Source organism: Odontomachus brunneus, unplaced genomic scaffold (genome assembly GCF_010583005.1).
Source record: "Odontomachus brunneus isolate Ranch 3 - 2012 unplaced genomic scaffold, Obru_v1 Obru_scaffold_005, whole genome shotgun sequence".
Lineage (NCBI taxonomy): Eukaryota > Metazoa > Arthropoda > Insecta > Hymenoptera > Formicidae > Odontomachus > Odontomachus brunneus.
Genome location: NW_022639455.1, coordinates 4,119,323 through 4,147,051, shown reverse-complemented (window position 1 = coordinate 4,147,051; position 27,729 = coordinate 4,119,323). Strand labels below are relative to the sequence as shown.

The 27,729-nt window shown below is 38.2% G+C and overlaps 5 protein-coding genes across 5 annotated transcripts; 3 read left to right on the top strand and 2 right to left on the bottom strand.

Annotated features, from left to right (window-relative positions):
- Nucleotides 1-1,272: 1,272 nt before the first annotated feature.
- Nucleotides 1,273-4,028, bottom strand: LOC116849513 (trafficking protein particle complex subunit 12). Its single transcript, XM_032826726.1, has 2 exons — nt 2,908-4,028; nt 1,273-2,401 (listed from the first exon to the last, which is right to left on the bottom strand). Exons 1-2 carry the CDS (start codon nt 3,693-3,695, stop codon nt 1,576-1,578), a joined length of 1,614 nt encoding a protein of 537 aa, XP_032682617.1. The 5' UTR covers nt 3,696-4,028; the 3' UTR covers nt 1,273-1,575.
- Nucleotides 4,029-4,458: 430 nt separating this feature from the next.
- Nucleotides 4,459-12,075, top strand: LOC116849289 (trafficking protein particle complex subunit 8). The gene is made up of 10 exons (XM_032826278.1): nt 4,459-4,934; nt 5,102-5,543; nt 5,994-6,239; nt 6,340-6,837; nt 6,985-7,504; nt 7,568-7,753; nt 8,164-8,901; nt 8,984-9,146; nt 9,452-10,526; nt 10,830-12,075. The coding sequence occupies exons 1-10, from the start codon at nt 4,778-4,780 to the stop codon at nt 11,095-11,097; spliced, it is 4,293 nt and encodes a 1,430-aa protein (XP_032682169.1). The 5' UTR covers nt 4,459-4,777; the 3' UTR covers nt 11,098-12,075.
- A 2,199-nt stretch (nt 12,076-14,274) lies between these two features.
- LOC116850065 (60S ribosomal protein L10-like) lies at nt 14,275-16,012 on the top strand. The gene is made up of 4 exons (XM_032827885.1): nt 14,275-14,398; nt 14,562-14,590; nt 14,973-15,278; nt 15,625-16,012. The coding sequence occupies exons 2-4, from the start codon at nt 14,568-14,570 to the stop codon at nt 15,953-15,955; spliced, it is 660 nt and encodes a 219-aa protein (XP_032683776.1). The 5' UTR covers nt 14,275-14,398; nt 14,562-14,567; the 3' UTR covers nt 15,956-16,012.
- Nucleotides 16,013-19,395: 3,383 nt separating this feature from the next.
- LOC116850038 (60S ribosomal protein L10) lies at nt 19,396-21,043 on the top strand. The gene is made up of 3 exons (XM_032827835.1): nt 19,396-19,649; nt 20,015-20,320; nt 20,661-21,043. Exons 1-3 carry the CDS (start codon nt 19,627-19,629, stop codon nt 20,989-20,991), a joined length of 660 nt encoding a protein of 219 aa, XP_032683726.1. The 5' UTR covers nt 19,396-19,626; the 3' UTR covers nt 20,992-21,043.
- A 1,253-nt stretch (nt 21,044-22,296) lies between these two features.
- LOC116849604 (E3 ubiquitin ligase RNF157) lies at nt 22,297-26,723 on the bottom strand. Its single transcript, XM_032826928.1, has 9 exons — nt 26,345-26,723; nt 26,082-26,200; nt 25,674-25,939; nt 25,449-25,590; nt 25,153-25,356; nt 24,827-25,069; nt 24,007-24,167; nt 23,653-23,917; nt 22,297-23,064 (listed from the first exon to the last, which is right to left on the bottom strand). The coding sequence occupies exons 1-9, from the start codon at nt 26,430-26,432 to the stop codon at nt 22,888-22,890; spliced, it is 1,665 nt and encodes a 554-aa protein (XP_032682819.1). The 5' UTR covers nt 26,433-26,723; the 3' UTR covers nt 22,297-22,887.
- Nucleotides 26,724-27,729: the final 1,006 nt, after the last annotated feature.

Below are 27,729 nucleotides of genomic sequence, written 5' to 3'. Positions count from 1 at the left end.
TTGATTTTAGGCACGTCCTAATTATTATTCTGATTCGAATAACTATAGTACGTATGTAACTACAGTGTTATAGCTATATAAGAATTTATATATATTTCGACATGCTCGATATTAATTCAAAAATAATCAAATTTGGCAGAAGCATTCGAAATGAAGAACGCCTTACTTTTATCTAATGTATTAGTATAATGAAAGGGGCGATTCAGTCGTATCTGATAGTCGACAATGGGCATTCGAAATAGACGTAATGACACGCAAATTAAGTAATTGTAGTAAGTCGCGAATTAATCGACACGCGGAGAATCTTGCGCTACGTACACTACATCGTTGAACTTTCGCGGCACTAACGATTTAACGGGCCGAAACCGCCGTGAGGCCAATGGGACGACGGTGGGGAAAAGAGAGGAAATAAAATAATGTATTGTGACACGAAGTTCCATCCATAATAAATAAATGAAAATATTATACAGTTAGGCCGACTTTTCCGCCAGTTCGTGCCTTTTTTTCTGCAGGGAGAGAGAAAGAAAGAGAGAGTGTGCAGTTTTGGAATCCGATCTAATATGTGCTACGATGTAATGCGATCGCGCGATAATAAGAGAGCAAGAGCGAAAGAATAAATTAGCTAGTTTAAAGAATAAAAAGTAAGAAGAAATAAGCGATAGAGAGAAGATGAAAAGAGGAAAACGAGGAAACAATAAGAAGCGATTGGAAACGCGATGAACCGACGCGCGAATAAGATCGATTGAAGGGAGAGGCACGCGTGCTAAATGCAAAACCAAAAAAAAAACCAAGAAAAAAGCGTAAAGACATCCGATTATTACATAATATATATTTTCGGACTACGCTGCGGCACTCGTATTCTTTCGAATAAAAAAAAGTAATAAAAAAACCACAGAAACCGAGAAGTGAAGAAAGACGAAAAATGCGCGGTTAAACGCATACGTGTTCAGCGACACGTGTGCCGGCGAGAGCGAGAGAGCGAGAGTGAGTGTGAGGAGGAGAGAAAACTATAGCAATTGTTGAACGTTCGTTAAATTGTCCTCGTTTCACGATGTAATAAAGGCTATTTTACTTTGACGTTCCAGTGTTATGTTTCTTGCCTGCTGCGTTTGCTTTTGTATCTCTTGTGTCTGCGCACGATCCTTGAAAAATCGTCCTGGATCCGCAATAACTGCGGATCCAGGAATACTGCGAACGAGACAGATGCAGAAAAGAGACAGCGACGCGACGCGATGAGAGTTGGAGCTGAAAGAAAGAATTTATACACAGGCATTCGTGTAACTGAACATTATACTTTTATTCTCTCTCAATATATCACAACGATTACACCTTCCCTGAGGCTGAACGCTTTGCGACTCGAGCTCGTGCGCGGTCGCATCAAACGGAGAAGAAAGAAAACTAAGCAATAAATAACTCAGCGTAATGCCATCGAAATCAACTGCTCAGTGTGTATGTGTGTGCGGTGGCGAGGACGATTCACCTTACCGCGCGAATTTAGCTACAACATATTACAATCAGGAACTCGCGTTCCAAGTTGTTAACATTAACAAGTAACAATTGTACACAGTGCTAACATCACATTGCTAGTTTCAGACACTGAATATCCGCCGCGTCACCCTTATATCTGTTTAGTTGGCGCAGCAGGTGCAGCTTAGTCTGCTTGCAGTGCGTAGTGTGCAACTCGTAGGACGTGCACATGTTCAATAGGATCGGCTCCTGCAGACTTTTGAGGGGATTCCTACTGACGAGACTCTCGTATAATCGCACGGCGGCCTTCAATTGGCCGGTGTAGAGCAGACACACGGCCATGTTATTAATCAACATCACACTGGACGGATCCATCGCCGAGGCGGACTGAAAGCAACTGTAGGCCTCTTGGAAAGCGTTCTGCGCGACCGCCATCAGTCCGCTGTCCACCAGCTCCCGGACGCTCGACGTCTTCTCTTCTTTCCCATCACGAACGAGATACTTCTCCGCCGCGGAGACGTCCCCGAGAAACAAGTGCACTCTTCCTATAGCCGACCATAGAATTCCCATCTGCTCTGCGCTCCAGTCAGGTAACCTGCATAGATCCTCTAAGATTTCTATCGCGAGAATGTAGTTCTTCATGCCGACCGCGCAGTTGACGATGGAAACGAGGATTCTGGACTTCCTGGCGGTCCACAGTCGCACGGCATCTCGTTGCTCAGACTCACTGATCTTTGTGACCGTCCGCGTCCCTTCGCCGTGTAGACCGGCCTGAAGGTTCGCCATAATCTGATTGACGGTTACGAGGAGCCTATACAAATTGTCTAACGCCTGTTTGGGTTTACCGCAGTAAGACGGGATCTCGGCAAGCAGCAGTCGAAACGCGAACGATGCCATCGAGCCTGATCTCGTGCCATATAACTCCGGATAAAACCTAAAGCAAGATTGTGCCGTAAATTTCAAAATTACATCTATGCGGATTGTAGTTTTTATGTGATATATATACGATTATCTGTCATGTAGACACAGTGAATTATGTGCAAACTATTGCAAATTATATTAAAATACACAAAAAAAGAGCAATCAAATTATAAGAAAATTACTATATCTATGTGTGTTATAAATATTAATCATAAATATATTTAAAAAAAAACAAATTACATAAAATTTTTATTTCACTGATATTTTATTTTTATATGAACCAGAGAATTTTGTAGACTTTAACTCATGTGGAAAACAACGTTTATAAATTTGCATAAGGATTTTAAAGATTAAATGAAAATATAAACTTTTCAATTAATTTTTGAATAAACCAAACGTTATTTAAGCAATATCCATAGATTACTCATTGCCTGCACAGATGATATCTCATACATAGTTCACATTGTCTACATGTAAATGTAGATTATGATAATTTGTGTATAAATAGCCAAGACTGACCTAAAGTACATGTCGGGTTTATCTAGATTGCCAAACGGCTGGGACTCGTTCTCCAGCACTTCCAGCTGCCTAAGTTTGGCCAACAGCGACAGTCTTGTGTACCAGAGTTGCAGCGAGTGAGGAGTGTGTTTGCTGGGTTGGTTGATCTTGCCGTAGCCTTGAGCATAGATGGCTAGCAACCTGCCGGATAGGTTGACAGCTGCGTGATAGCAGCCGGCTTGAATCAAGTTTCTCAAGCCACGCTCGTCCTGCGTTACGTCGGACGCGGTAAGCACGTTTCTATGGATGTTCTCGTCCTCGCCAAGCAAATGGATGGACGCGTTCTTGATGGGGTCGGGCATGTCGCCGTGCACTGCCAACCCCGGCATAGTGAGATTCTCGCGCTCCAGATGGTTGCTACTGGCGGCGGTGGTCGCGATGGATCGCAGGATCTTTCGCGTATGCTCCGATGGTACCCAGGCATCGCGATGCGTGTCACTCGACGCGCTATGCTCGATAGCTCGTTCGACGGGCTCGAGCAGCGTAGAAGTGGCGGACGCTCGCAGGGCGTCCGAGTTAAAGAAAGGGATGTTCGACGCACCGTCGGGCAAGGAAGCGTAATCTGAAACGCGACTCACCGAGGCCGACTGCACGTTGAAGTAATCGGGCTTCTTGGGTGCAACGATCTCGTCGAAGATCGTCGGCGGCGCGTCGTTGAAGTAACGGCTAATGTCCACCTCTCTATCCTCGTTACTAACCTTTGTACGTTCGATCTTCGATTTAGGCGTTGCAACGTGATCCTCCGCCATAATTTCAGGTTATTTCGCGCCGACTCATTGGATATACATTTGCAATCGAGAAATCGAAGCTGCAAGCTGAGTTATTACTGTTATGATTGAAAAATGTCGTATTATAGTGAAGAGAACTGTCAAAGTCCGAAATTGAGGTTATGTAGCAACAAGCTACGCAAGATAGCCACCTCTAGAAATAAGAGGTATACTGAGCATGATAACAACAGGTTAGGTGGATCTTTCACTTTCAAGTAGTAGAAATCGATGACGAATTTTTCGCATTTTTTATATTGTTCTACCACTACTTTAAATCTATCACTACCGCAATTGGTCGATGTAGATGGTGGCGGCTCGTAGCGGAAACTGCGGAACTAACTAAAGCCAGCGGCATACGATGCTGGCTGGGTGGAAATACTTTGTTTTGATTGGTACATTTCTGAAGATTGATAGAAATGTATCAATCAAAACAGAATATTTAATGTTCAATATCCAATAAAAGAATAGCTTTCAAATGAAAAATTGAATTCTCTATTAGAAAGCTATTCTTCTATTGGATATCGAACGTTGTACATCAGATGTCGAATATAATGTGAATCCTCCATAATAGAGGTTTGTTCGCGTTGCTTACACTTTTGACATTTTTGCACTTAATGCCTGTTGCACACCAAACGTGATGAGCGAAATCCAATGAAACTTCTTCTTTCGAAGAGAGGTTCAGTGTGCATCGGGCGTTAGGTGTAAAAGTGTAGAAATTGCAGGCAACGCGACAAACCTAATATGTGCCACATGGCGCGACGTGATATTCGGTCGCGATTCTCGCGCGTCAAGTACTCAGAGGCGAATATTTGGAAGAAAACAGCTGTTCGGGGGATGAGACATGTTTATCTCGGCGACTGCACGATCGGAATGTACTGTCGTCGTTTTGTCGCTTGCCGACCACTCGCGAGATAACGGGTGGCGGTAATGTGATCCCGCAGGATACGGCACGCCGATTGAGTCACACAGAGTCAATGAGATAGGAAAAACGGTTCGCTGATGCTGTGAGCGCGAGTGGATACGGGTTATACACGTATTTTGATGGTTTGCAGCCGAACAAAGTCATGGCTCAATGTAAGTTAACCCCGCGGGAGTTTATCGGCAACACCTTTTCCCCGCAGATCGCCGTAGTCTGCTCGGCTGCAGCCGACGTCGCATGTCAAAAGAATAATCTGTCATTCGTCGAACTGCTACAACCTTTTTGCAAACTGAATACCGAAGGTGAGCCGAATTTCCTTTGCGTTTCCTGCGATCCTTATGCCAACGAATATTCACTCGGGCGAACCCCGAGGTCGCAAGTACCGACCCCAGTGCAACGTATATATAACCTATACGCACGAGTCTTTTTTTGTTTCCATTTACATATCCCCGCGTTAATTTATATTTAGGTCATTTCAAAGATCCTCAAGGGAACACTATAGCGATCAGGAATCTTCGGCTTTCCATACAAGATATTAATGCACGACCACCGGAGCCGAGTCTTGCCAAAAAATTGCTGAATGAGGCAGTCAGTTCTGCCTTGTGTGAACGTACGACTAGCGTTCGTATCGGCACGACTGAACTCGATATTCCTATATCTGTCCCTTGGTTTGAGGCATGGAGAGAGACATTCCTAAGCGTCCAGTTCCCATCGGATCATGAGTTCACAAAACACTTGCTTGCATGCATGATAGTTGTTTCTACAGCGGAGGATAGTCCATTAGAGAAGATTCAGGCTATGGGTGCACAGTTGCATCAAAGTATACCAGGCAAATTGCCCAAGTGGTTCAACAACAACGCTCTTAGGTATTACATTTTGGTCCACGATGCTATTCAGGATGATAGAAACAAGTAAGTGTATATATACAATATAATTATTGTACACATGATACAATTGTTTATATAGGTTTATTATATTATTCATTCTTCCTACTGTTTGCAAAACTGCTAAAGCTAGTATTCATAGACCTTTGTTGAACTTCTTTTTAGTGATAAAAGTATTTCACTCTAAATATAACTTGTAAATGTTCTCAGATTGACTTTTAATCACATTCAAAGATACTTTTGTCAATAAAAGAGACTTTAGAGTAAGGACTGTAGTATCTCATATTTAAGGTCGTTTTAAGTTCAAATGCTCTGAAGACAATGAAATAATCCATACAGTATCTAAAAATAAACTTAAGACAATTTTAAATATAAGATCTGATTATGTGTATGAATATTACTCTAACAAAATTCTAATAAATTGATAATTTACAACTGTTTTGCATAAATTTATATATATATTTCTATATCTTTCAGAGCTGAAATAGTTTTTACAGAGATGAAGACTATTTATGGTGCTAACAACTGTTTTCTATTACAAATGAACTCGAGGCCGCCAGGTCTCTCAGATGATAATTCACACTTGCCTGATCCCTGGAGTCAGTTTCTGACCAAGCACTTGGAATTGTCCGGCAGCAGCGAGCAAAACAGTTCCCCTCGTACACCTGCGGATACAGGTGGAGTGTCTGCCATGCCGAGCGAGCTGACTACAGAATCCGACAAGTATATTTATTTTCCTATACCTCTTGGATTATGTGTATATAGATCAACGAATATAGATTCATGATTCGTGAAATAATAATCCTTTTATTTTACACTACAGAATAAGCCAAGCCGGGACGCCACAAAACTGCGCGTTGCCATCTCCGGATTTGGCCGACACAATCAGTCTCTCTTCCGAGATATCCGAATCAACGAATGTGCACCTCGAAGTCGGGCAGGAAGCTGTCCCGGTCACAATTCATCCGCTGAGCCCAGACAATGAGAAAACACAGAATTTCATCGCTGCAACCAATGTCAAAGGTCAATCTGTTGTTGCAAACTCACCGATAAACACAAATGTTTGGGCGGACTCTCCGAATTATGTTGTTGCTCAACACGGTGCTCGTCTCTCCACTCAAGATCTAGAAAGATTACGGGCGTTGATAACAGAATTCTGTTTGCGAAGCCTGTTGCCTTACGTAGAGAAGCAGATTGGCCTATTGAACGACGTGATCTCGAATAAAAAGGGGGTCAGTAGATCGCTATTTAGTGCTACGAGAAGGTGGTTCGGTACAAATAAGCCTGGTGCACCAGGTTCTTCGCCATCAAACGCTGTAATGTAAGAGAGAATCGTTCCTCGTCGTTTTTATTTAAGAGACCATCTTTCTTTGTTTCTATTTTTATTTAACAAACTTATCTTAAGTAAACCGCGTCGAGAGGTACGCCGCGATACAATTCTGAAAATTGTTTCATCTTTACGTTCCAGTTACACGGCGGAGTCACCGGAATTACAGTTACGACGTTTGGGCGATCTATGCTTTATGTTCGGTCACTATTCGCTCGCCTATCAGGCATATCACAGCGCGAAGCGTGACTTCGCAGCGGATCAAGCCTGGGTATATTATGCGGGCGCTCTAGAGATGGCTGCTCTGAGCGCTTTCATGCAAGGCGAGACGAATAGGAAGACTATCGAATATATGGATGACGCGATATTAACTTACGCGAATAGTTGCAAGATGCCTCAATTTGCAACGAGAGCCACGCTGCTTAGCGCCGAATGCCTTAAGGGTCGAGGACTATACGGAGAAGCTGCGAAGCAGTTGATACGAATGACCAGCGAGGATTCGGATCTGCGCTCGGCCTTGTTGCTTGAGCAAGCCGCCTACTGCTTTATCAACCCGAAGATGATGCGTAAATACGCCTTCCACGCGGTCCTAGCTGGACATAGATTCTCTAAAGCTGGTCAGAGGAAACACTCGCTGAGATGCTATCAGCAAGCGTATCAAGTAAGTGTAAAACAACGCAGAAAGGAATGATCAGTGTATATCACGAATAACACGTGACACTAGGTCTACCATCGAAGAGGTTGGTCCCTGGCTGAGGATCACATTCATTTCACGATCGGCAGGCAGGCCGCATCCCTAAAACAAGTTTCCGACGCAGTGAAAGCATTCGAGAAGTTACTTAATGCCTCTAGCAAGCAATCCGCTCCGCAACAGGCCGCGTTCCTGCGCGAATTTTTACATACTCACAATGTAAGTGCACATAATAACGACGAATTTTTGAATATGTATATTATATACAGTCACAAAAAATTAACGCTGGAATAAGGTCTGTTTTTTTATTGCTGAACTAGTTACTTACATTTACGAAACTTAAAGAAAAACAAGTACACGGTTGAGACTTAGAGAAGGAGGAGAAAAGAACTGGTGCAAGTTAATACAGCCAGTTCAGCAATGGAAAGCAAACCTAATGTTAGGTATTGGTTGTGTTCAGCAGAAAAACCTGCTTTTCAACTGTTGTAAAATTTGTGAGGCTTATTGGTATATGTTCTTGATCAGATTTCGGCCAAAATTAAGAGCACATATCAATCAGATTCACGAATTTCACAACAGCTGCAAAACGGTTTCTTCTGTCGAACGTAGCATTGACGACGGTATTACAGTTATTGTTACAGGAGAACGGCGTGACTTGTAAAGGACTTCCTATTTTACCTTTACCATTATTAGATAGCAACAGTATTAAAGTGCTGTACGGTCCATTAGGCGAACAAACCAAAAGCAATATTCCAGCGAGTCACGTTACGTTCGGCGTCGAGGAGACGGACGAAGCGAAATGGTCGAAAATGGAGGAATTACTGATCACCGAGGCTCAAGGTTCGCCCCCTATGATATTTAAGCCGACGATCGCACTATATTCCAGAACGAGTAACAACACCGTGAAACCAAATGCGGTTTTGAGCGAACCGTTACATTATTCCATCGAATTGCACAATCCGTTACACGTACCGCTACCGTTGTCAGACGTGACATTACTGTGGTCGTTCGTCTGCAACAACGATATCATTACAAACGAGACGGAGACGAGCAACAGTCCGGTCGATTCGGACGTCATCAACACGATTTTATTACAACCAACGTGCAAGCAGAATATTGTGCTGTCCCTCACACCCAGGCGAGTGGGAGAATTGAAGATTTTAGGTTTGAGTTACAAATTGTCCAATCCGGTGCAAGCGACGAATGACCCGCCGGTCGCAAACTCTGCTATCACTATTGCCGGTAAGAGATTGTTCGAGATCATACCAGCGAAATTGAAGAATGTCAAGGAGAAGCCCGGCATGAATATGTACGGGAAGGACTATCGACTTGAGATGAATGTGATCGAGAAGGCGCCGTTTATGCAGGTACAATTTTCTTTCATGAGATCAAGATATTTTCTTTAGCGTTTCATAGGATAAATTTAAACGCGGATACTTTTCCTCGCAGATCCTCTTCACGAAGTTATCACCAGAGATGCTGTGCGGCGAGATACAGAGAGTGGAAGTGACGTTAAAGAACGTGGGTAATGCTCCGTTGACGAACATTTACATCGCATGCACCGACGCCAAACTTTTCACGTTAGAAAATTCGGATGTCGATAAAAACGAAGGTGAGCATTTCCAGGATTGATATCATCGTTTTGTTTACATGGACAAAAGGATCGTGTCTTTATATCATTGTTCTATCTATCTGGTTGCTATCGTCAAATTCCAGTAAACACCAACCAACAGTAACATTAATTATATTAACATTATATTAATGTTATATTTCACTTAACTGCAACTGTTATGTACATGGGTTATATTACATTGTTGAGTCGGAAATTATAGTATTAATGTATCCTTTATTTAATATTTACTGGAATGCTTCATTGAGTAACGTAAGAAATATGACAATGGTATGCTCTACCTATAGATTCAACGATCAAGAAGAACAGTAGATCGGTCACAAAGATAGTATTACCAGTCTCCGAGAACGGTGTATTGAATATCGGTAAAACTCACGAACTGCCGCTTTGGGTGCAAGCACCTCACGAAAAGGGCACCCACAGATTAGATCTGCTCTTTTACTACGAAAGCGTCGAGGCAAAGGCCGCGTTGAAGCATCGTTTATGCCGGCATACCTGGCAGCTGACAGTACTCGATTCAATACAGATCAGCGCTGTTGCCTCCAGAAGCGGGCTGTTCAAGGACGACTCGCCGACGTTGAATTTGATAATGTCCATCAAGAACACAAATCAGGTTCACGATCCATCTATAAACGAGATTATGCTGTCCAAAATGTCGCTGCAGAGCACTTTGTGGTTCGCCTTTCGTTCCTCCGTTCTACCGTCGAGTATAAGAGTGCAGCCTCAGGAAGTATTTCACTTGACTTTGAAGCTGAAGAAGAAGACCGACGATGAGTCGGTCATCTCCGAGGTGTCTTTAACCGCCGACGACAGCGATGCGACGTCGATCGACGATTATCCATTCGTCAACTTTGTACAGAGACGTCACATTCAGCCGTTAGACATGAACGAGAGCGCAAGCGATGTACAGCAGTTCCAGTCACAACAAAACGTCGAGCACAATCCTGTATCGGACACCATGGCGTTGAATTCGACGTTGATCGTCAGATGGTGCGCCAACGTGACGGAAAGTGGCGTAGTTACCCGGAAGGCCTTCGGACAACATCATCTTGAATTGGAGTATCTAAACAAGACTTACAAACACCCCAAAGAACCACGTATTACGCGTAACGAGTACGGCGCTCGCTTGAGGATCTTCGGGCCGGAGCGAAACGTACCGAACGTAGTAATCGTGCCTCTCAAGGATCCCACGTGGGAAGCAGAATGCTTGAAAAGTTTAATCACTTTCTCTCTGAGTCATGCGAGGCAACTCGTGCACAATTTCCAACAGAATCGATTGTGCATCATCCCTGTAGCAGTATATTTGCAAAACCACTCGGAGATGTCAGTGGATGTTAAAATAAGTACGATAGGTACTAGTAGGTAAGACAACAAAGACATCGTATCGTAATAGTCGTAATTTTATTAAATATGTGTACTTTGGAAGCAAAAGAGTCGTTTCTTCAGTTTTTAGTTACAGAAATTACATAAAATATGAGCATCTGAAAATCTGCAAATTCTTTGAGCTCTAATGGCTAAAATATTAATTAATCAATTTATTTAATATACTATTTGTCATTTCGCAAATTTTGGTTTTACAAATTTATTGAACGAGTTCATCGATTCTTTTTCTTTTAAGGTCATAAAAACAACCGTACATTACTCTAATCGTTTTTCTTGTTGCAGTGAAACTCATCTTCCAAATATCAAGTCTCAGTTGTATTCGCCACAAGCTTCGCCGTATTATAGGTACGCTGGCCACTCGTCAATTCACTCCAACGTTCAAGCGCGCGCAAGTAATAACGTAAAGTTACACGCTGTGCTGCCAGCCGCGGGAACGTATGACTTAGCAGCGCGAATCGAAGTCTCTGTGAGAGTTGTAAATAGCATGGAGTACGTTGCCCAGAAAGGCAAGATGGAGAGCATATGCATAGTCAACGGCGACAGTACATAAATTATATTATCGCGATATATTGTCGAAATTAGAAGTCACTAGCGGATATATATGGAGGTACTATTTTTAGCGTGATTCAGAATCATTCCTCGTCAGTGTACGTGTACATACCGTCGTACGTTTGGAAATTGTTACATTATATTACAACAGATATTTTAATAATGCGCCTCGACGTATTTTTTACCTACCGGCGTGCTGCCGTCACGTTTTCTCAGTGTCGATTATTTTTACACAACCATACAATGATTTCGTAATACCATGTACGTCCACATATAGTCTTTCACATATACCGGGGTTCCCTATCGCGGTGTCGTATTCTTTATTCTGTCCGTTTTATCTGAACGTAGTTACCTAAGCCGTTTTGTAACCTGTTAGTCTTGAGCTACCTCATGGTGATCTACGAAGTGATCGAGCAGCATGACAGGAATTAAAATAGCTTCTTACCGCCACATTGTTAATACAGTCAATGTTCGTCATTTTACGGGGGATAACTGCATATCTCTAACTGCCAAACAATCGACACATGTTACCTTCTATCAGCACATATCGTTCACGAAACATCATCATCATTATCATTGTCATTACCAATTGCCTCTCATTCTTGTGCTTGTTTTTGTTGACGGAGAAAATTACTTTATATGTGTGCACCGTGTAATCTCAAACTTGTGCGGAACAAACACGGTAAACAATTGTTCTTGACGCTAGAAAGGGCGAAAATACAAGCTTTCTTTTTTTTTTTTCTGTGTAAACTCGATATCTATGTATATATTTGACGGTTGACTTGAACGATCGTTTACGTGACAAATTAGAATAGAACATTATAAGGATTAGGCCACTGCGAATACGGCTTTTCACGAACGATGGACACATGTAAAATAGATTAGCCAAGATTTTCAAAAATCGGAGAGAGATGTCTTCGGTGGGAGTCAAAAGAACAAATATATATAAAGACAGATTTGAAGTCTTTTAGATAAATAGGCTCTTGTATTTTTTGTACAGTGTGCCTCGTAATATAAGAGTAAATGTGTAAATCGAGTTTCATACAAACCAGGTAGAGTTTATGAGTATAAATTATGATATAAAATGCGTAAGAAGAATCCTGTATATATCAGAGTGGATTCTGAGTAAATAACTAAACCAAAATTATACTTAGTGAGCACTTCTAACAAGTGTGGTGGAGATTGTGTAGTATACTGTCTTTCCATATATAAAACATACTAAACTTTCCAATTGAAGAAATTTTTTAAATAGCTCTCTTGTAATTTATATATATATATAGATTCAGTAAAATGAACTGTTCTTTATAAAATGAAGGAATTTAGATTTGTAAATATATATAATGCCACATTAGAACATTTATTTTGTAAATATATTTCAAGAGGAATGTATTATAATTTGATAACGCATTAAATGTATAATAAAATTATGCCAATGCATATTATTAATATATAGACTTGATAATTTAATATAATTAACATTGCATATTCAAGTGCATTTGTTCTTTTGTACAATGTAAGTTTGTTTAAGAACAACAAATTTCATGGGTGGACATTGTATTACATGCATATCCTTTTATAAAAAATTGTACATTATATTCCATAGACATAATTATAATATTGCAATTTTAAATATAAAGCTAATACTACTCTTCTTGAGAGAGAGCTTGTATCATGAGTTTGTCAAATATCTGATTAATCAGAGAATTGTTGGATCCTTAAAAACTTTTTCTAGGATGAAAATTGCTTGAATATTGTATAGGCTGTTGCGTCTAGAAAAATGGCATATAGAGGATTCACATTGCGTCCGACATCCAATATCCAATCACAGACTTCTATATATTACTAGACTTCTAACTTCGACTTTTTCTGAATTTCCTCCAATGCGCGTTCGTTTCACCCTAGAATTTCTTTGGGAATCCATTCGATGATCAATCGTTCGAATGAAATGCTCAGAGACTTGGTATGAAATTTTTACAGCCAACAATTGTTGAAACTGTTTATTGGTTGTATAGCTTATGGTGGAAATATATGAAGATACCTTTAGATAAAAGCGTTAAAGCGGTAGCCAATCAACGTGCCACTTTCCGCAAGAAGTACAAGTATACTTCTGGGACCTGATACGTTGATTGCCTAAAGCTGCGGGTCCAATAGTCCGTAAAGATATCCATATCCGTAAGTCCCGAACCACAATAGGAGTGCTTTCCAGTTGCGTACACTGTTACACAAAACCAGTTGGTTGCATATTATCTTACAAGATATTTTAAATAATATGTGACCAATAAGCTGGTTTTATGTAGGTGTGTGTCAAGCGTGTAAAGCGTCTTCTACAATGGCAGTAGGAGTAGTAGTAAGAAATAAGCAGTAAGCAAATTGACCAATTCCATTCTCACGTTTCAAAAATAATCGATTGTGATTGGTCTATTTACTTACTGCTTATTTCTTACTACTACTCCTACTGCCATTGTAGAAGACGCTTTAAGCAATTGGAAAGCACCCTAGGTGTAGTAAGCTTTAAGCCTTAAGAAATTGACCAATCACAGTCGATTATTCTTCTCAAATTTGACTGTGACTGGTCAATTTTAAGGCTTAAAGATTACTACATCTATTGTGGATCGGGACTAAAGGCATAATGCACAACGCATAATGCTAGATTCACACTGAACGCGATTAGCGACGAGCGATGACCGATATCCAATGAGAGCTCTTATTTCTTTTTAAAGCAATACTCTCATTGGATATCGCTCATCGCAAATCGCGTCCAGTGTGAATCTAGCATAAGAAAATTGATCAATCAGAATTCTCATTTTTATTGCCATGATGAAAATGAAGGACTTTGATTGGTCTATTTTCTCATGCATTGTGGAAGAATATGTGCTCTCCGCTTAATGGTTCCTGCACACAGAACACGGTAATGCTTACCGCGCGGCGGAAGTTGATGCGACAGCCAATCAATATGTTACTTTCCGTAATAACCTTCTAGCTCTTACGGAAAAACAACATATTGATTGGCTATCGCACAGACTTCTGCTACGTGGCAAGCATTACCGCGTCCTGTATGCAGAAGCCATAAAGCTCCTTGCAGAATGCCAGGCAACAGGCAATAGCCAATAGGAACAAGGAATAGAAATATATGACCAATCAGAATTTCTATTCTCTGTTCCTATTGCCTGTTGCTTGGCATTCTTCAAGGGCCCTAAAGCTCGACGCTCGATGCTCCCATGTAAAGGCACCTTTATATATTTCCACTATAGTATAGCTCATTCGTTGAAATTTCCTTTTAAATTTGGTCTAGCTTTGCATTAGTAAGTGATGCATTTTCTTATCCGTGTAATCCCTTAACATAGTAATACGTATAAAATATTAACTTACATATTGCATTCGTTGAATATTTTCTGTGTTCAACGATTAACATAATTCCAGCATTTAATACAATCTTGTTATATTAATACAAATTTTAATTTATAGGTTAAGATGGGGCGCCGACCAGCGAGATGGTATATGTTTATATTTTTATATTTTTAACTACTTACAACTCACTTCAACAACTTTGATAATACATTTCTTTATTTTTATATAAAATTATGTGAGACGTGTCACATGGAAGTGTTGTGCAGTTACCTTGCAGTTCGTACATTCACATGTGAATCTTCACACCACATATTAGACATATTAGACATATGTTTTATACACATATTAGAACGCGATTGCGTTATATTGTACAATTTATCACATAGGTTGATATAAGATACATTAAAAATATGTAATTATTATATTCATAAGTATATATCAATATTAAAAATGTTCTTTATATTTATAAAATGTTCTTTCTATAGAAATTTATATAAATGCACTATTCTTTTTAATTAATTTTCATAGTTATCGGTACTGCAAGAACAAGCCGTATCCAAAATCCAGATTCTGTCGTGGTGTCCCCGATCCGAAAATCCGTATTTTCGATCTTGGCAAAAAGAAAGCTTCTGTTGAAGATTTTCCATTATGTGTACATTTGGTATCTGATGAATATGAACAGCTCAGCTCTGAAGCTTTGGAAGCTGGGCGAATTTGCGCAAACAAATACATGGTGAAAAATGCTGGAAAGGATCAATTCCACATTCGTATGAGACTGCATCCTTTCCATGTAATCCGCATCAATAAGATGTTATCGTGTGCTGGAGCTGATAGGTATGAATTGAGTAAAACAAACGTGTGAATCTAGGATGTAGTTTGTCTGGTGTTTAGAAACCTTCTGTAACATATATGATATGATTAATATAGACTGCATTTTAATGCTTTAAAGCATTTATAGTACAGATACCTGTTTCCACCAATTTTGTTTAGCTTAATCAGCTGGTTATTCCAATGGAATTGACCAATCACATCTATCAATTCTGACTAATGAGAAATGCGATTGGTAACTAGTTAGTAGAAACAGACATATCCAGAATCAGATTATATCCTTGATTTGCTTCAACAATTGGGCATGCATTATCTTTGGTGAACTTTTGTAACTTGGAGTGATCTTTTATAGGCTCCAGACGGGAATGAGAGGTGCTTTCGGCAAGCCTCAGGGCACTGTAGCTAGAGTGCATATTGGTCAACCTATCATGAGCGTTCGTTCTTCTGATCGCCACAAGGCGGCCGTTATCGAAGCTTTACGACGTGCCAAGTTCAAGTTCCCTGGTCGTCAAAAGATCTATGTATCGAAGAAATGGGGCTTCACGAAGTACGACCGTGTTGAATACGAGGAACTGAAAGCTGCAGGCCGTCTTGCTCCAGATGGTTGCAATGTCAAGTATTTGCCTGAACATGGACCGCTCGAAGAGTGGAAAAAATTCAGGAAGACACTTGCTACAGCCTAAATTGGTACAAAACATTTTGAACATGTGGTTAAATAAAATAATTGCAAAAAAGCTGAATACTTTTATTTCCTAAGAAACCTAGAAATAACTGAAATGTGTTTAGAAACTACTAAGATAAATTTCCCATTAATTGAACATTTGTCTTAATGAGATTGAAGCATTAGTAATATATTAAGAGGAAGAAAATAAGAACTCGATAACAATGATATCAATTAAATAATAGGAAAAAAGGGCTAATTCGAGTTCAAGCACAGGATTAATAGTGCTATGTACCATATAGGTAAAACTTTCCTTGTGTTAGGAAATAGAGCAATATTTATTGAACATAATACTCGATATAAATAATCAAACGTTTCGGCTCAATCATGAACCCTTTTCAGTGATATATAAAAAAACTCAAGGTTTACAAAACGAACGCATTACAAGTAAAAGAATAAATTAAATACCTTAATAAATTGACATGGATGTTATTCGCAGTATTATAGCTGACAAGACCGTTACCCGACTAATATTAAGAAGTTCAAATTAATACTAGAAAATAGCCATAACTATAAAAAAACCATAAAATAAAATAAAAATAGGTAAGATTAAAATATAATAAATAATTAAAACGGTCAATATGAATTACTTTTGTTGAGCTCAGCTAAAATTGAAACGATCCTGTCAACGATAACATCGTCACATCTAAGTAAAAGAGATAATAACAGACCTATATACACGAGCATTAACATTGCGGCAACGACTCTTGGAAGAAAAGGAAACAAAGTTTTATTTTCATAATAAGTCGCAGTAGCCCAAATATTCTGTGTCCTTTTGAGAATTGAGTTTATGCTTTTGAAATTTAATGTAGATCATTTCTGATATCAGGCGTTTCATGTAATAACGTTTCTCATGTAAAACTTTGGCTTGATCCCAAGTGAAATCATGGTTTTTGGTACAATAGATCTTTTTAAGATCTGAAACAGTTTTTTGTAAAACTTATATTTTTCGAGATATTCACCGGGCCGATACTTTTGCCCCACCCTGTATATACATATATATTGCGGAACTAAATATTTATTACATATATATATGTAAAAATCGATTTTTATTTATTTTGTGAATAAATATTAACGTATCACTTATACTTATAAGATACGTCTTACTACTGCGGATGACCATATTTCACTACTGTGACCCTTTATATCTTGGGAAATATTGACTTTTGGGACTTGGTGCAATGATAACTTTTTATCAACATGGCGAAAACTATAACATAGTGAAATTTCAGCCAATTTGACCGAAAACCATTTTCAATAGGTTTTATGCGAGGTCCTTTCTATAGAAAAAACATTTTATAAATATAAAGAACATTTTTGACATTGATATATATTTATGAATATAATAATTACATATTTTTAACTATATCTTATATCAAGCTATGTGATAAATTGTACAATATAACGCAATCGCGTTCTAATATGTGTATAAAGCATGGTATGAAGATTCACATGTGAATGTACGAACTGCAAGATAACTGCACAACACTTCCATGTCACACATCTCACATAACTTTATATAAAAATAAAGAAATGTATTATCAAAGTTATTGGTGTGAGTTGTAAGTAGTTAAAAATATAAAAATATAAACATATAACATACCATCTCGCTGGTCGGCGCCCCATCTTAACTTATAAATTAAAATTTGTATTAATATAACAAGATTGTATTAAATGCTGGAATTATGTTAATGGTTGAACACAGAGAAAATTCAACGAATGTAATATGTAAGTTAATATTTTATACGTATTACGATGTTAAGGGATTACACGGATAAGAAAATGCATCACTTACTAATTTGTATTAATATAACAAGATTGTATTAAATGCTGGAATTATGTTAATGGTTGAACACAGAGAAAATTCAACGAATGTAATATGTAAGTTAATATTTTATACGTATTACGATGTTAAGGGATTACACGGATAAGAAAATGCATCACTTACTAATTTGTATTAATATAACAAGATTGTATTAAATGCTGGAATTATGTTAATCGTTGAACACAGAGAAAATTCAACAAATGCAATATGTAAATTAATATTTTATATGTATACGATGTTAAGGGATTACACGGATAAGAAAATACATCATTTACTAATGCAAAACTAGACTAAATTTGAAAAGGATTTCAACGAATGAGCTATACTATGGTGGAAATATATAAAGGTGCCTTTACATGGGAGCATCAAGCGTCGAGCGTTAGAGCCCTTGAAGAATGCCAAGCAACAGGCAATAGGAACAGAGAATAGAAATTCTGATTGGTCATATATTTCTATTCCTTGTTCCTATTGGCTATTGCCTGTTCCTATTGCCTGTTGCCTGGCATTGGCTGCATTCAGCAGACTCAACAGTTGCACAACAGTTGAGTAATTTGTCAATGTAATTGGTCTAGATTTAGGGATCTAATAGCAAGAACCAATAATCGTTGATTGCTCACTGAGCGCTTTTTCTACTGAATGCGCCCATTCTGCAAAGGCCCTTATGGCTCCTGCACACAGGACGCGGTAATGCTTGCCACGTAGCAGAAGTCTGTGCGACAGCCAATCAATATGTTGTTTTTCCGTAAGAGCTAGAAGGTTATTACGGAAAGCAGCATATTGATTGGCTGTCGCATCAACTTACGCCGCGCGGTAAACATTACGCGTCCTGTGTGCAGGAACCATTAAGCGGAGAGCACATATTCTTCCATAAAGATATAATGCACAATGCATGTAAAAATAGACCAATCAAAGTCCTTCATTTTCATCATGGCAATAAAAATAAGAATTCTGATTGATCAATTTTCTTATGCTAGATTCACACTGGACGCGATTTGCGATGAGCGATATCCAATGAGAATATTGCTTTAAAAAGAAATAAGAGCTCTCATTGGATATCGGTCATCGCTCGTCGCTAATCGCGTTCAGTGTGAATCTAGCATTATGCGTTGTGCATTATGCCTTTAGTCCCGATCCACAATAGATGTAGTAATCTTTAAGCCTTAAAATTGACCAGTCACAGTCAAATTTGAGGAGAATAATCGACTGTGATTGGTCAATTTTATAAGGCTTAAAGCTTACTACACCTAGGATGCTTTCCAATTGCTTAACACATCTTGACACACATCTACACAAAACCAGCTTATTGGTCACATATTATTTAAAATATCTTGTAAGATAATATGCAACCAATAAACTGGTTTTGTGTAACAGTGTACGCAACTGGACAGCACTCTTATTGTGGTTCGGGACTTACGGATACGGATATGTTTACGGACTATTGGACCCGCAGCTTTAGCCAATCAACGTATCAGGTCCCAGAAGTATACTTGTAGTTCTTGCGGAAAGTGGCACGTTGATTAGCTCCCGCTTTAACGCTCGACGCTTGATGCTCCTATATAAAGGCACCTTTATATATTTCCACCATAGTATAGCTCATTCGTTGAAATTTCCTTTTCGCATCTCGTCTAGCTTTGCGTCAGTAAGTGATGCGTTTTCTTATCCGTGTAATCCCTTAACATCGTAATACATATAAAATATTAACTTACATATTGCATTCGTTGAATTTTCTCTGTGTTCAACGGTTAACATAATTCCAGCATTTAATACAATCTTGTTATATTAATACAAATTTTAATTTATAAGTTAAGATGGGGCGCCGACCAGCGAGATGGTATGTTATATATTTATATTTTTATATTTTTAACTACTTATAACTCACTCCAACAACTTTGATAATACATTTCTTTATTTTTATATAAAGTTATGTGAGGTGTGTCACATGGAAGTGTTGTGCAGTTACCTTGCAGTTCGTACATTCATATGTGAACCTTCACACCATGCTTTATACACATATTAAAACGCGATTGCGTTATATTGTGCAATTTATCACATAGCTTGATATAAGATACATTAAAAATATGTAATTATTATATTCATAAGTATATATCAATATTAAAAATGTTCTTTATATTTATAAAATGTTCTTTCTATAGAAATTTATGTAAATGCACTATTCTTTTTAATTAATTTTCATAGTTATCGGTACTGCAAGAACAAGCCGTATCCAAAATCCAGATTCTGTCGTGGTGTCCCCGATCCGAAAATCCGTATTTTCGATCTTGGCAAAAAGAAAGCTTCTGTTGAAGATTTTCCATTATGTGTACATTTGGTATCTGATGAATATGAACAGCTCAGCTCTGAAGCTTTGGAAGCTGGGCGAATTTGCGCAAACAAATATATGGTGAAAAATGCTGGAAAGGATCAATTCCACATTCGTATGAGACTGCATCCTTTCCATGTAATCCGCATCAATAAGATGTTATCGTGTGCTGGAGCTGATAGGTATGAATTGAGTAAAACAAACGTGTGAATCTAGGATGTAGTTTGTCTGGTGTTTAGAAACCTTCTGTAACATATATGATATGATTAATATAGACTGCATTTTAATGCTTTAAAGCATTTATAGTACAGATACCTGTTTCCACCAATTTTGTTTAGCTTAATCAGCTGGTTATTCCAATGGAATTGACCAATCGCATTTGTCAATTCTGACTAATGAGAAATGCAATTGGTAACTAGTTGGTAGAAACAGATATAGTCAGATTATGTCCTTGATTTGCCTCAACAATTGGGCATGCATTATCTTTGGTGAACTTTTGTAACTTGGAGTGATCTTTTATAGGCTCCAAACGGGAATGAGAGGTGCTTTCGGCAAGCCTCAGGGCACTGTAGCTAGAGTGCATATCGGTCAGCCTATCATGAGCGTTCGTTCTTCTGATCGCCATAAGGCGGCCGTTATCGAAGCTTTACGACGTGCCAAGTTCAAGTTCCCTGGTCGTCAAAAGATCTATGTATCGAAGAAATGGGGCTTCACGAAGTACGACCGTGTTGAATACGAGGAACTGAAAGCTGCAGGCCGTCTTGCTCCAGATGGTTGCAATGTCAAGTATTTGCCTGAACATGGACCGCTCGAAGAGTGGAAAAAATTCAGGAAGGCACTTGCTACAGCCTAAATTGGTACAAAACATTTTGAACATGTGATTAAATAAAATAATTGCAAAAAAGCTGAATACTTTTATTTCCTAGGAAACCTAGAGATAAAATGTGTTTAGAAACTACTAAGATAAATTTCCCATTAATTGAACATTTATCTTAATGAGAGATTGAAACATTAGTAATATATTAAGAGTAAGAAAATAAGAACTCGATAACAATGATATCAATTAAATAATAGAAAAAAAGGGCTAATTCGAGTTCAAGCACAGGATTAATAGTGCTATGTATCATATGGGTAAAACTTTCCTTGTGTTAGGAAATAGAGCAATATTTATTGAATATAATACTCGATATGAATAATCAAACGTTTCGGCTCAATCATGAACCCTCTTCAGTGATATATAAAAAACTCAAGGTTTACAAAACGAACGCATTACAAGTAAAAGAATTAATTAAATACCTTAATAAATTGACATGGATGTTATTCGCAGTATTATAGCTGACAAGACCGTTACCCGACTAATATTAAGAAGTCAAATTAATACTAGGAAGTAGCCATAACTATAAAAAAACCATAAAATAAAATAAAAATAGGTAAGATTAAAATATAATAAATAATTAAAACGGTCAATATGAATTACCTTTGTTGAGTTCAGCTAAAATTGAAATAATCCTGTCAACGATAACATCGTTACGTCTAAGTAAAAGAGATAATAACAGACCTATATACACGAGCATTAACATTGCGGCAACGACTCTTGGAAGAGAAGGAAACAAAGTTTTATTTTCATAATAAGTCACAGTAGCTGTTGCCCAAATATTCTGTGTCCTTTTGAGAATAATTAATATTTCTAAAAAAGAATTTTTTTAGAATTTTGTTAAAAAATATTTCTTTATATTAGTTTGTAATATATATTATTTAATGAGCATTCAATAATTAAGTCTATTATTCAGCAATTAGAACATTATTCATTTTTTAGTTCAATTACTGTTACAACCGGTATCATCTAATATCCCATTAAAATCATATAATTGATATATATTGATTATCCTATTTCCTATTATATTTTTCAATTGTTGACAAACCAGTTTTATATAACGTTCATTTTGTTAATAACCATCAATTATTTATTGATAAAAATGTAAAGCTGATTGTGCTTTCTTATTAGTCGCTGCGACATTTACTTTACATGCAAGTTCGAGTCGGTGACCTTGATCGAATCAACATGATATACACTAGGCGTCATCTCGTCGAATTTTGTCGTATTATTTTAAATCGTACTTAAATATATTTTTCACGGAAACAAAATTTAGACACCAAATAAAATGGAAGCACCTTTATTATCTAATGTTAATTTTCACGTAGATTAATTCCATATATAATTTTACATTTTACCGTCTAAAAAATGCTACACCACAACATTTTATCCTTTACAAGTACTGTCCCAGTCTTCACAATTTGACAAGTATACACATGCATACATATTATTCTCAATTCTAACGGTTAATTAAAGCATAAGAAATTGTAACAAATATAATTTCTTCGTGTTTCCTAATTTTTTACAATGGTAAGTTGTACAGAATAGAAAATATCTTTGTATTGAGATTCTGGGCCAATCACTGCAACCGTGATAGATTATGTTAAAGGGAGACAGATAAAAAGAAAGATGATCATTACATTATGCACCGTATATCAGAAGAAGTGGCTCCACGTATCACACGTTTCATGTGGATCTTTCTTCACTTACGATTTAACGAACCGAAATTACAGCCGCAGCGAGCAGTCTAGAGTCTTCCAATAAATAACACGATTTTTACTTACGCGATTTACACGAAAGATAAAAGATCATTTAAATGATACGAAACTTAACAATGATATATACTATATGTAAAAATACGTTCTCGACTGTTTCCTAATACGAGTGGCAATCAATTTCCGCGTCATTTAGGTTCTCCGTGTTCTGAATCTCATCGTCCATATCGATGTCGCATATTCTATGGGAATGTATGTCCGATGTCTCAGTGCTTGTGGCTGCATCCAACAACGGTGACAATCTCTCCGCTTCGCTGTCTTCGTCTTGCCCTTGGCTCTTTAAACACAAACGCATACGATTAATGTAAAATGCAACTTAATTATAAGTATACATTTGATACTATGTAAATCTAGGCCTTATTCTGAACTCTTTTTTATCGCTAAATGTATTTATAACCCAATTGGAAGACTAAATTACATTTAGAAGCACTCTTATCGGTGAAAAGAGAGTTCAGAATAAAGATTCTATTAAATGTAAATTATAAAATAAAAGTATAAAAGTATGTATAAAAGTATAAAAGTTAAGACTAGTTGCAAACAACATCGTTTAGAGTTAACTTTGGTCAGAGAAATTTTCTTTTCTTCTGTCTACGAGTTTACTTTATTATTATTAATCGTGAGTTTACTTTATTATTATTAATCGTGATACCAATTTTAGATTCACTTGCACCAACTAAATAATAAGCTAACATGTGTCTTCGTTTATTTTGGAGGAAAAACAAAGACAGATATATGATTTAACTATTAGATAGGTTATTTAGTTGATACAATCGAGATTTAGCAAATCGAAAACTATCCGTGCAACTGTGGTCTCACATATATGCTGAAAACCACATAGAATTTTTTTCTACGAAAGTAAGCGTACTTCGTATGAAGAAGCTGGTTTCTCCTCGTTGACCAATCTCAGTGTGTCGCGCGCTCTTAAGCTAGATTTATCGCGCGAATGTATCGATTTGATTCGCATCGCTGGCGATCTATTGTGCAGTTCCTTTTGCGAGCCCGAATGTTCGTCTCTAACCAATAAAACGGACATTTGGAATTCAGGGGTTGGACAAGCGGTGCTGGATCTGGCCGACATATCGACTTCTTTAACAGATATGTGTTTTGAAACTGGTGTACGTTCGGCCGAGCTGTAAGAGTCACGTTCTTTCAGATGTACTGCTTTGATGCATATATCCAGAAATCGTAAAAGTATCACACGTCGATCGATCATACGTACCGATTTAAGGTTTCAGCGGCTTGAATAGCACTCGCTGTATCTGTATCGGGCGTGTCCGGAGATTCTGGCGCGATGATGGCGGTTCGTGGAGTATAGGGCCCATTCAAAGCTTCTATTAGAGATACCGCTTCGTAGCCCGATGGAATATTCTCGCAGCCGCCCTGAATACAATCGCGAAATTTACAGCAGCCAAATATTAATAATAATAATGAAAAGAAAAACGAAATGTACATTGAGATCTCAAACATAAGATTCCTGGCTCTTTGCCGCAGAACTCTTAATTAATGATAACATCAAAAATGAGAAAATACACGCTAAAAATTCTTGCAAAATGTTGAAGTCATAAAATGATACAAATCATCAAATAGACTTGTAGAATAGTCCCAAAATTTTTCTTTTGTTCAATCAATAAGTGTCGGTCTATAACCTCATTTTAAACTTTAAGTTGTAAGCAACTGACCAGTCACAATCGATTATTCTTAAGACGTAAGGAGAATAATTGACTATGGTTGGCCAGTTATTTAAAGCTTAAAGCTTAAAGTGAGGTTGTAGACCGAAACTAATGGTAAAATTAATGTAATGAATTTCCTTTTTAATCTATCTTCTCTCCAGACTTTGTCATGTTAATTTTATAGCTATTTATTGATTGCTAAAATGAAAGTATCCAAACTATTTTACTTCAATATATTTTGTAAAAACTTTTAGAATATATTTTCTCGTTTCATAAATCCAAGTAAACGCGGCGAGAGACTAAGAATCTTATCGTTGCAAAATGCATTCACAAAAGAAGTGATCTTTTTAATAATATCCGTGTACTTACTTCTGGTAATGGCGGATTGGATATAATCGTACCGGTTGCTTTTTGCAGAGCTCTAATTTGCAGAAGCGCTCGGAACGGCGCGCGACATATCGGACAATTGTTTGCTTGGTATCTCAAGGAATCAGCGCATCCGTTGCACAAGCACAAGTGTCTGCACGGCAAGATTAACGTGTCGCGCACGTCGCACATGCAAATAACGCACTCAGAGCCGTTGTCCTCGGTGTCCTCGTCGCTACCTTGTTGCTGTGCAAGCAAAGAGGAAACTAAGATTCAAATCACAAGAAGAAAACACAAGGGAGGTACAAGTCCGAAGTATTTTCTTGTACCTTTGCATTCTCAGTGTTCTTATTTTCGATTCCATATATCTCTTGTAACAAATAACAGAGACCGTCGACGTAGAGTTTCTGTTTAAGGGCTTTCAGCACATACGTTCCGTCAGAATGTTTCTCGACCACAGCTATAGTCGTGTGAGATTGCTTGGGATCGTCCGATCCTTCTTCTGCCACACAATGTATAGCTATTGGGATAATCTACAAGTTTAAAAAGAGAGACACACAAATAGTCGATCAGTCAGGAAATACCAAGCTTTATCGCAAACAATGTACGAATGCGCTTTGAATACTTCTCTGTCCGCATTATATATCAAGTCCTCTTCACTGTATAACGTTGGATCAAATATATGCGTCGATTGCGAGAATAATTGATTCGCTCCTTTCTTATAATAATACGTTTCCGAGTTCATGGATGAGTCTCGTGGTATGTAGCTGGATATAAGAAAATATTTTGTACGTTGAGTTCTCCTGCATAGCTGTATAAATCTTGCTTGAACCTCTTCTAATTTACGTACGCGACTCCCTTCGTCGAGATCTCCTCCGTGCAAAAGTAATATATCGTAATGGCACACCTCACGTCGCAGTCAAACACAAACTCGATATTGAAACGATTGGGTTTCTTGTCGATGTCAATATCCTCATAATGTTTACCATTATGGTACTGTGAAGAGGTGGACATATGGTCCATATTGCGAACCAACCTTAAGGATTCCTTTCGTATGTTTACTAAACTCTTTAATGTTTTTGTAGGATCATTGGGTTGTGGTGGAGGATATGGAAACTACAATAAAAGCAAAACACAATCATTAAAATATTTTGCTGTAAGCAATAAAATTAGACAAAATAAAGATACTGAACAAAACAGTAAATTAAATTTTCTTCATGAAAACTTTACATAAAAAAAAATCTCATGCTCTACATACAGGTGTTGGTCGACTGCCCAAAAAATTCAAGTCAGCGTTTTCTCCAAAGAGATAGGCTTCAGGCTGAGGTGTGTCAAAACGTTCACCACCCATTATAAAATGGCTACCAAAATAAGAACCTGTCGGGAATGATTTTGTGAATTAATAAACTGAATGCTCTGAGAGATCGCAAATCAAGTACAAGTTTAGGAATTTTGTCATAATATGTACAAAGAGTAAAATAACAAAGTAATGTTTCATAGTAGTTAGAATAAATTTAGTACCGGATCGCGGAGGATATTTATACGCATGGTTGGAGATAATATCAACTTCTTCGACGCCAGCGTTTTGCCTGCTTGTCAATGATCCCATTTTGCAATTGTTCAGCAATCACAAGCGGGAGCGCACAATCAAGTGACAGAGATCCGCGGATATATTTATTTCCGTTCAGGAACCCAGCAAAAGCGTATATATAAACACGCGTTAAACTTGTTTAGTCGCTGAATAGCGACTAAAAACTATCACAAGTTGTCACATTTATATACATGAATAAAATTAACACGATGTCAAAAGCTACTGCAATACAATAGCGAGCACAGTCACACATATATAACAGCAAACGTAAACCGATTGTTAGTGAATATTTCAGCCACTTACTGACGCTAGAGACATCTCGTGATGGTGGCGATTTGAGTTATGGCTTCTGCACACAGGACGCGGTAATGCTTGCCGCGCGGCGGAAGTCCGCGCGACAACCAATCAATATGTTGCTTTCCGTAATAACTTTCTAGCTCTTACGGAAAAAAACATATTGATTGGCTGTATATGTAACATATACTATAGTGTTTCTAGTAATAGAGTGCACCCAGATGAGGAATCTGAACGCATCCTTAAGTATGTCATAAACTAAAGATGTCATAAACCAATCACAGAGCCGTATTCACATCTTAAGACATTATTTAAGACGATCTTGAAATAAGATTCGACTATGAATACCGGCCCTAGTTTAATATAGACATCTGTGGTGTAATGGCTCCTGCACACAGGACGCGGTAATGCTTGCCGCGCGGCGGAAGTTCGCGCGACAGCCAATCAATATGTTGTTTTTCCGTAAGAGCTTGAAGGTTATTATGGAAAGCAGCATATTGATTAGCTGTCGTGCGAACTTCCGCCGCGCGGCAAGCATTATCGCGTTCCATGTGCAGGAGCCATAAGATGATCTTAAATATAAGATCGGATTATGAATATTAGCCTAGGACCGGTGCAACTAATGTAGAACCAGCCTTTTATGTTAAGTACTGACAATACAATGGCCATATCTGTACATAAACTTAAACTTAAGTCAACGCACAAAAAATCCGTAAACTTAACATGTTACGAATGCTTGTGCGGAGGTTCTTACGTGATTACGAGTTCACGTGAAACTTTTCACTTCTTACTTTCACCCTAGGGGAAAAGTTACGTGATCGCTGCCCTGGAATCAGTGAGAGGTCTGTTCTTTTGCTCTGCACTGCTGCAATAAGTTAGAGTGAGACAAATATATATTTGTCTCACTCTAACTTATTGCAGCAGTGCAGAGCAAAAGAACAGACCTCTCACTGATTCCAGGGCAGCGATCACGTAACTTTTCCCCTAGGGTGAAAGTAAGAAGTGAAAAGTTTCACGTGAA

Bases quoted from the DNA above. Each gene is read 5' to 3' on its own strand.
- LOC116849289 (XM_032826278.1), top strand. From the start codon at position 4,778: ATGGCTCAATGTAAGTTAACCCCGCGGGAGTTTATCGGCAACACCTTT. The intron at 4,935-5,101 runs GTGAGCCGAATT...ATTTATATTTAG, and splicing joins TTGCAAACTGAATACCGAAG to GTCATTTCAAAGATCCTCAA. The intron at 5,544-5,993 runs GTAAGTGTATAT...TATATCTTTCAG, and splicing joins ATTCAGGATGATAGAAACAA to AGCTGAAATAGTTTTTACAG.
- LOC116850065 (XM_032827885.1), top strand. From the start codon at position 14,568: ATGGGGCGCCGACCAGCGAGATG. The intron at 14,591-14,972 runs GTATATGTTTAT...TAATTTTCATAG, and splicing joins GGGCGCCGACCAGCGAGATG to TTATCGGTACTGCAAGAACA. The intron at 15,279-15,624 runs GTATGAATTGAG...GATCTTTTATAG, and splicing joins TCGTGTGCTGGAGCTGATAG to GCTCCAGACGGGAATGAGAG.
- LOC116850038 (XM_032827835.1), top strand. From the start codon at position 19,627: ATGGGGCGCCGACCAGCGAGATG. The intron at 19,650-20,014 runs GTATGTTATATA...TAATTTTCATAG, and splicing joins GGGCGCCGACCAGCGAGATG to TTATCGGTACTGCAAGAACA. The intron at 20,321-20,660 runs GTATGAATTGAG...GATCTTTTATAG, and splicing joins TCGTGTGCTGGAGCTGATAG to GCTCCAAACGGGAATGAGAG.
- LOC116849513 (XM_032826726.1), bottom strand. From the start codon at position 3,695: ATGGCGGAGGATCACGTTGCAACGCCTAAATCGAAGATCGAACGTACA. The intron at 2,402-2,907 runs GTCAGTCTTGGC...ATCTTGCTTTAG, and splicing joins AAACCCGACATGTACTTTAG to GTTTTATCCGGAGTTATATG.
- LOC116849604 (XM_032826928.1), bottom strand. From the start codon at position 26,432: ATGGGATCATTGACAAGCAGGCAAAACGCTGGCGTCGAAGAAGTTGAT. The intron at 25,591-25,673 runs GTACGTAAATTA...TCTTATATCCAG, and splicing joins ATCTCGACGAAGGGAGTCGC to CTACATACCACGAGACTCAT. The intron at 23,918-24,006 runs GTACGTATGATC...TGACTCTTACAG, and splicing joins GCCGCTGAAACCTTAAATCG to CTCGGCCGAACGTACACCAG.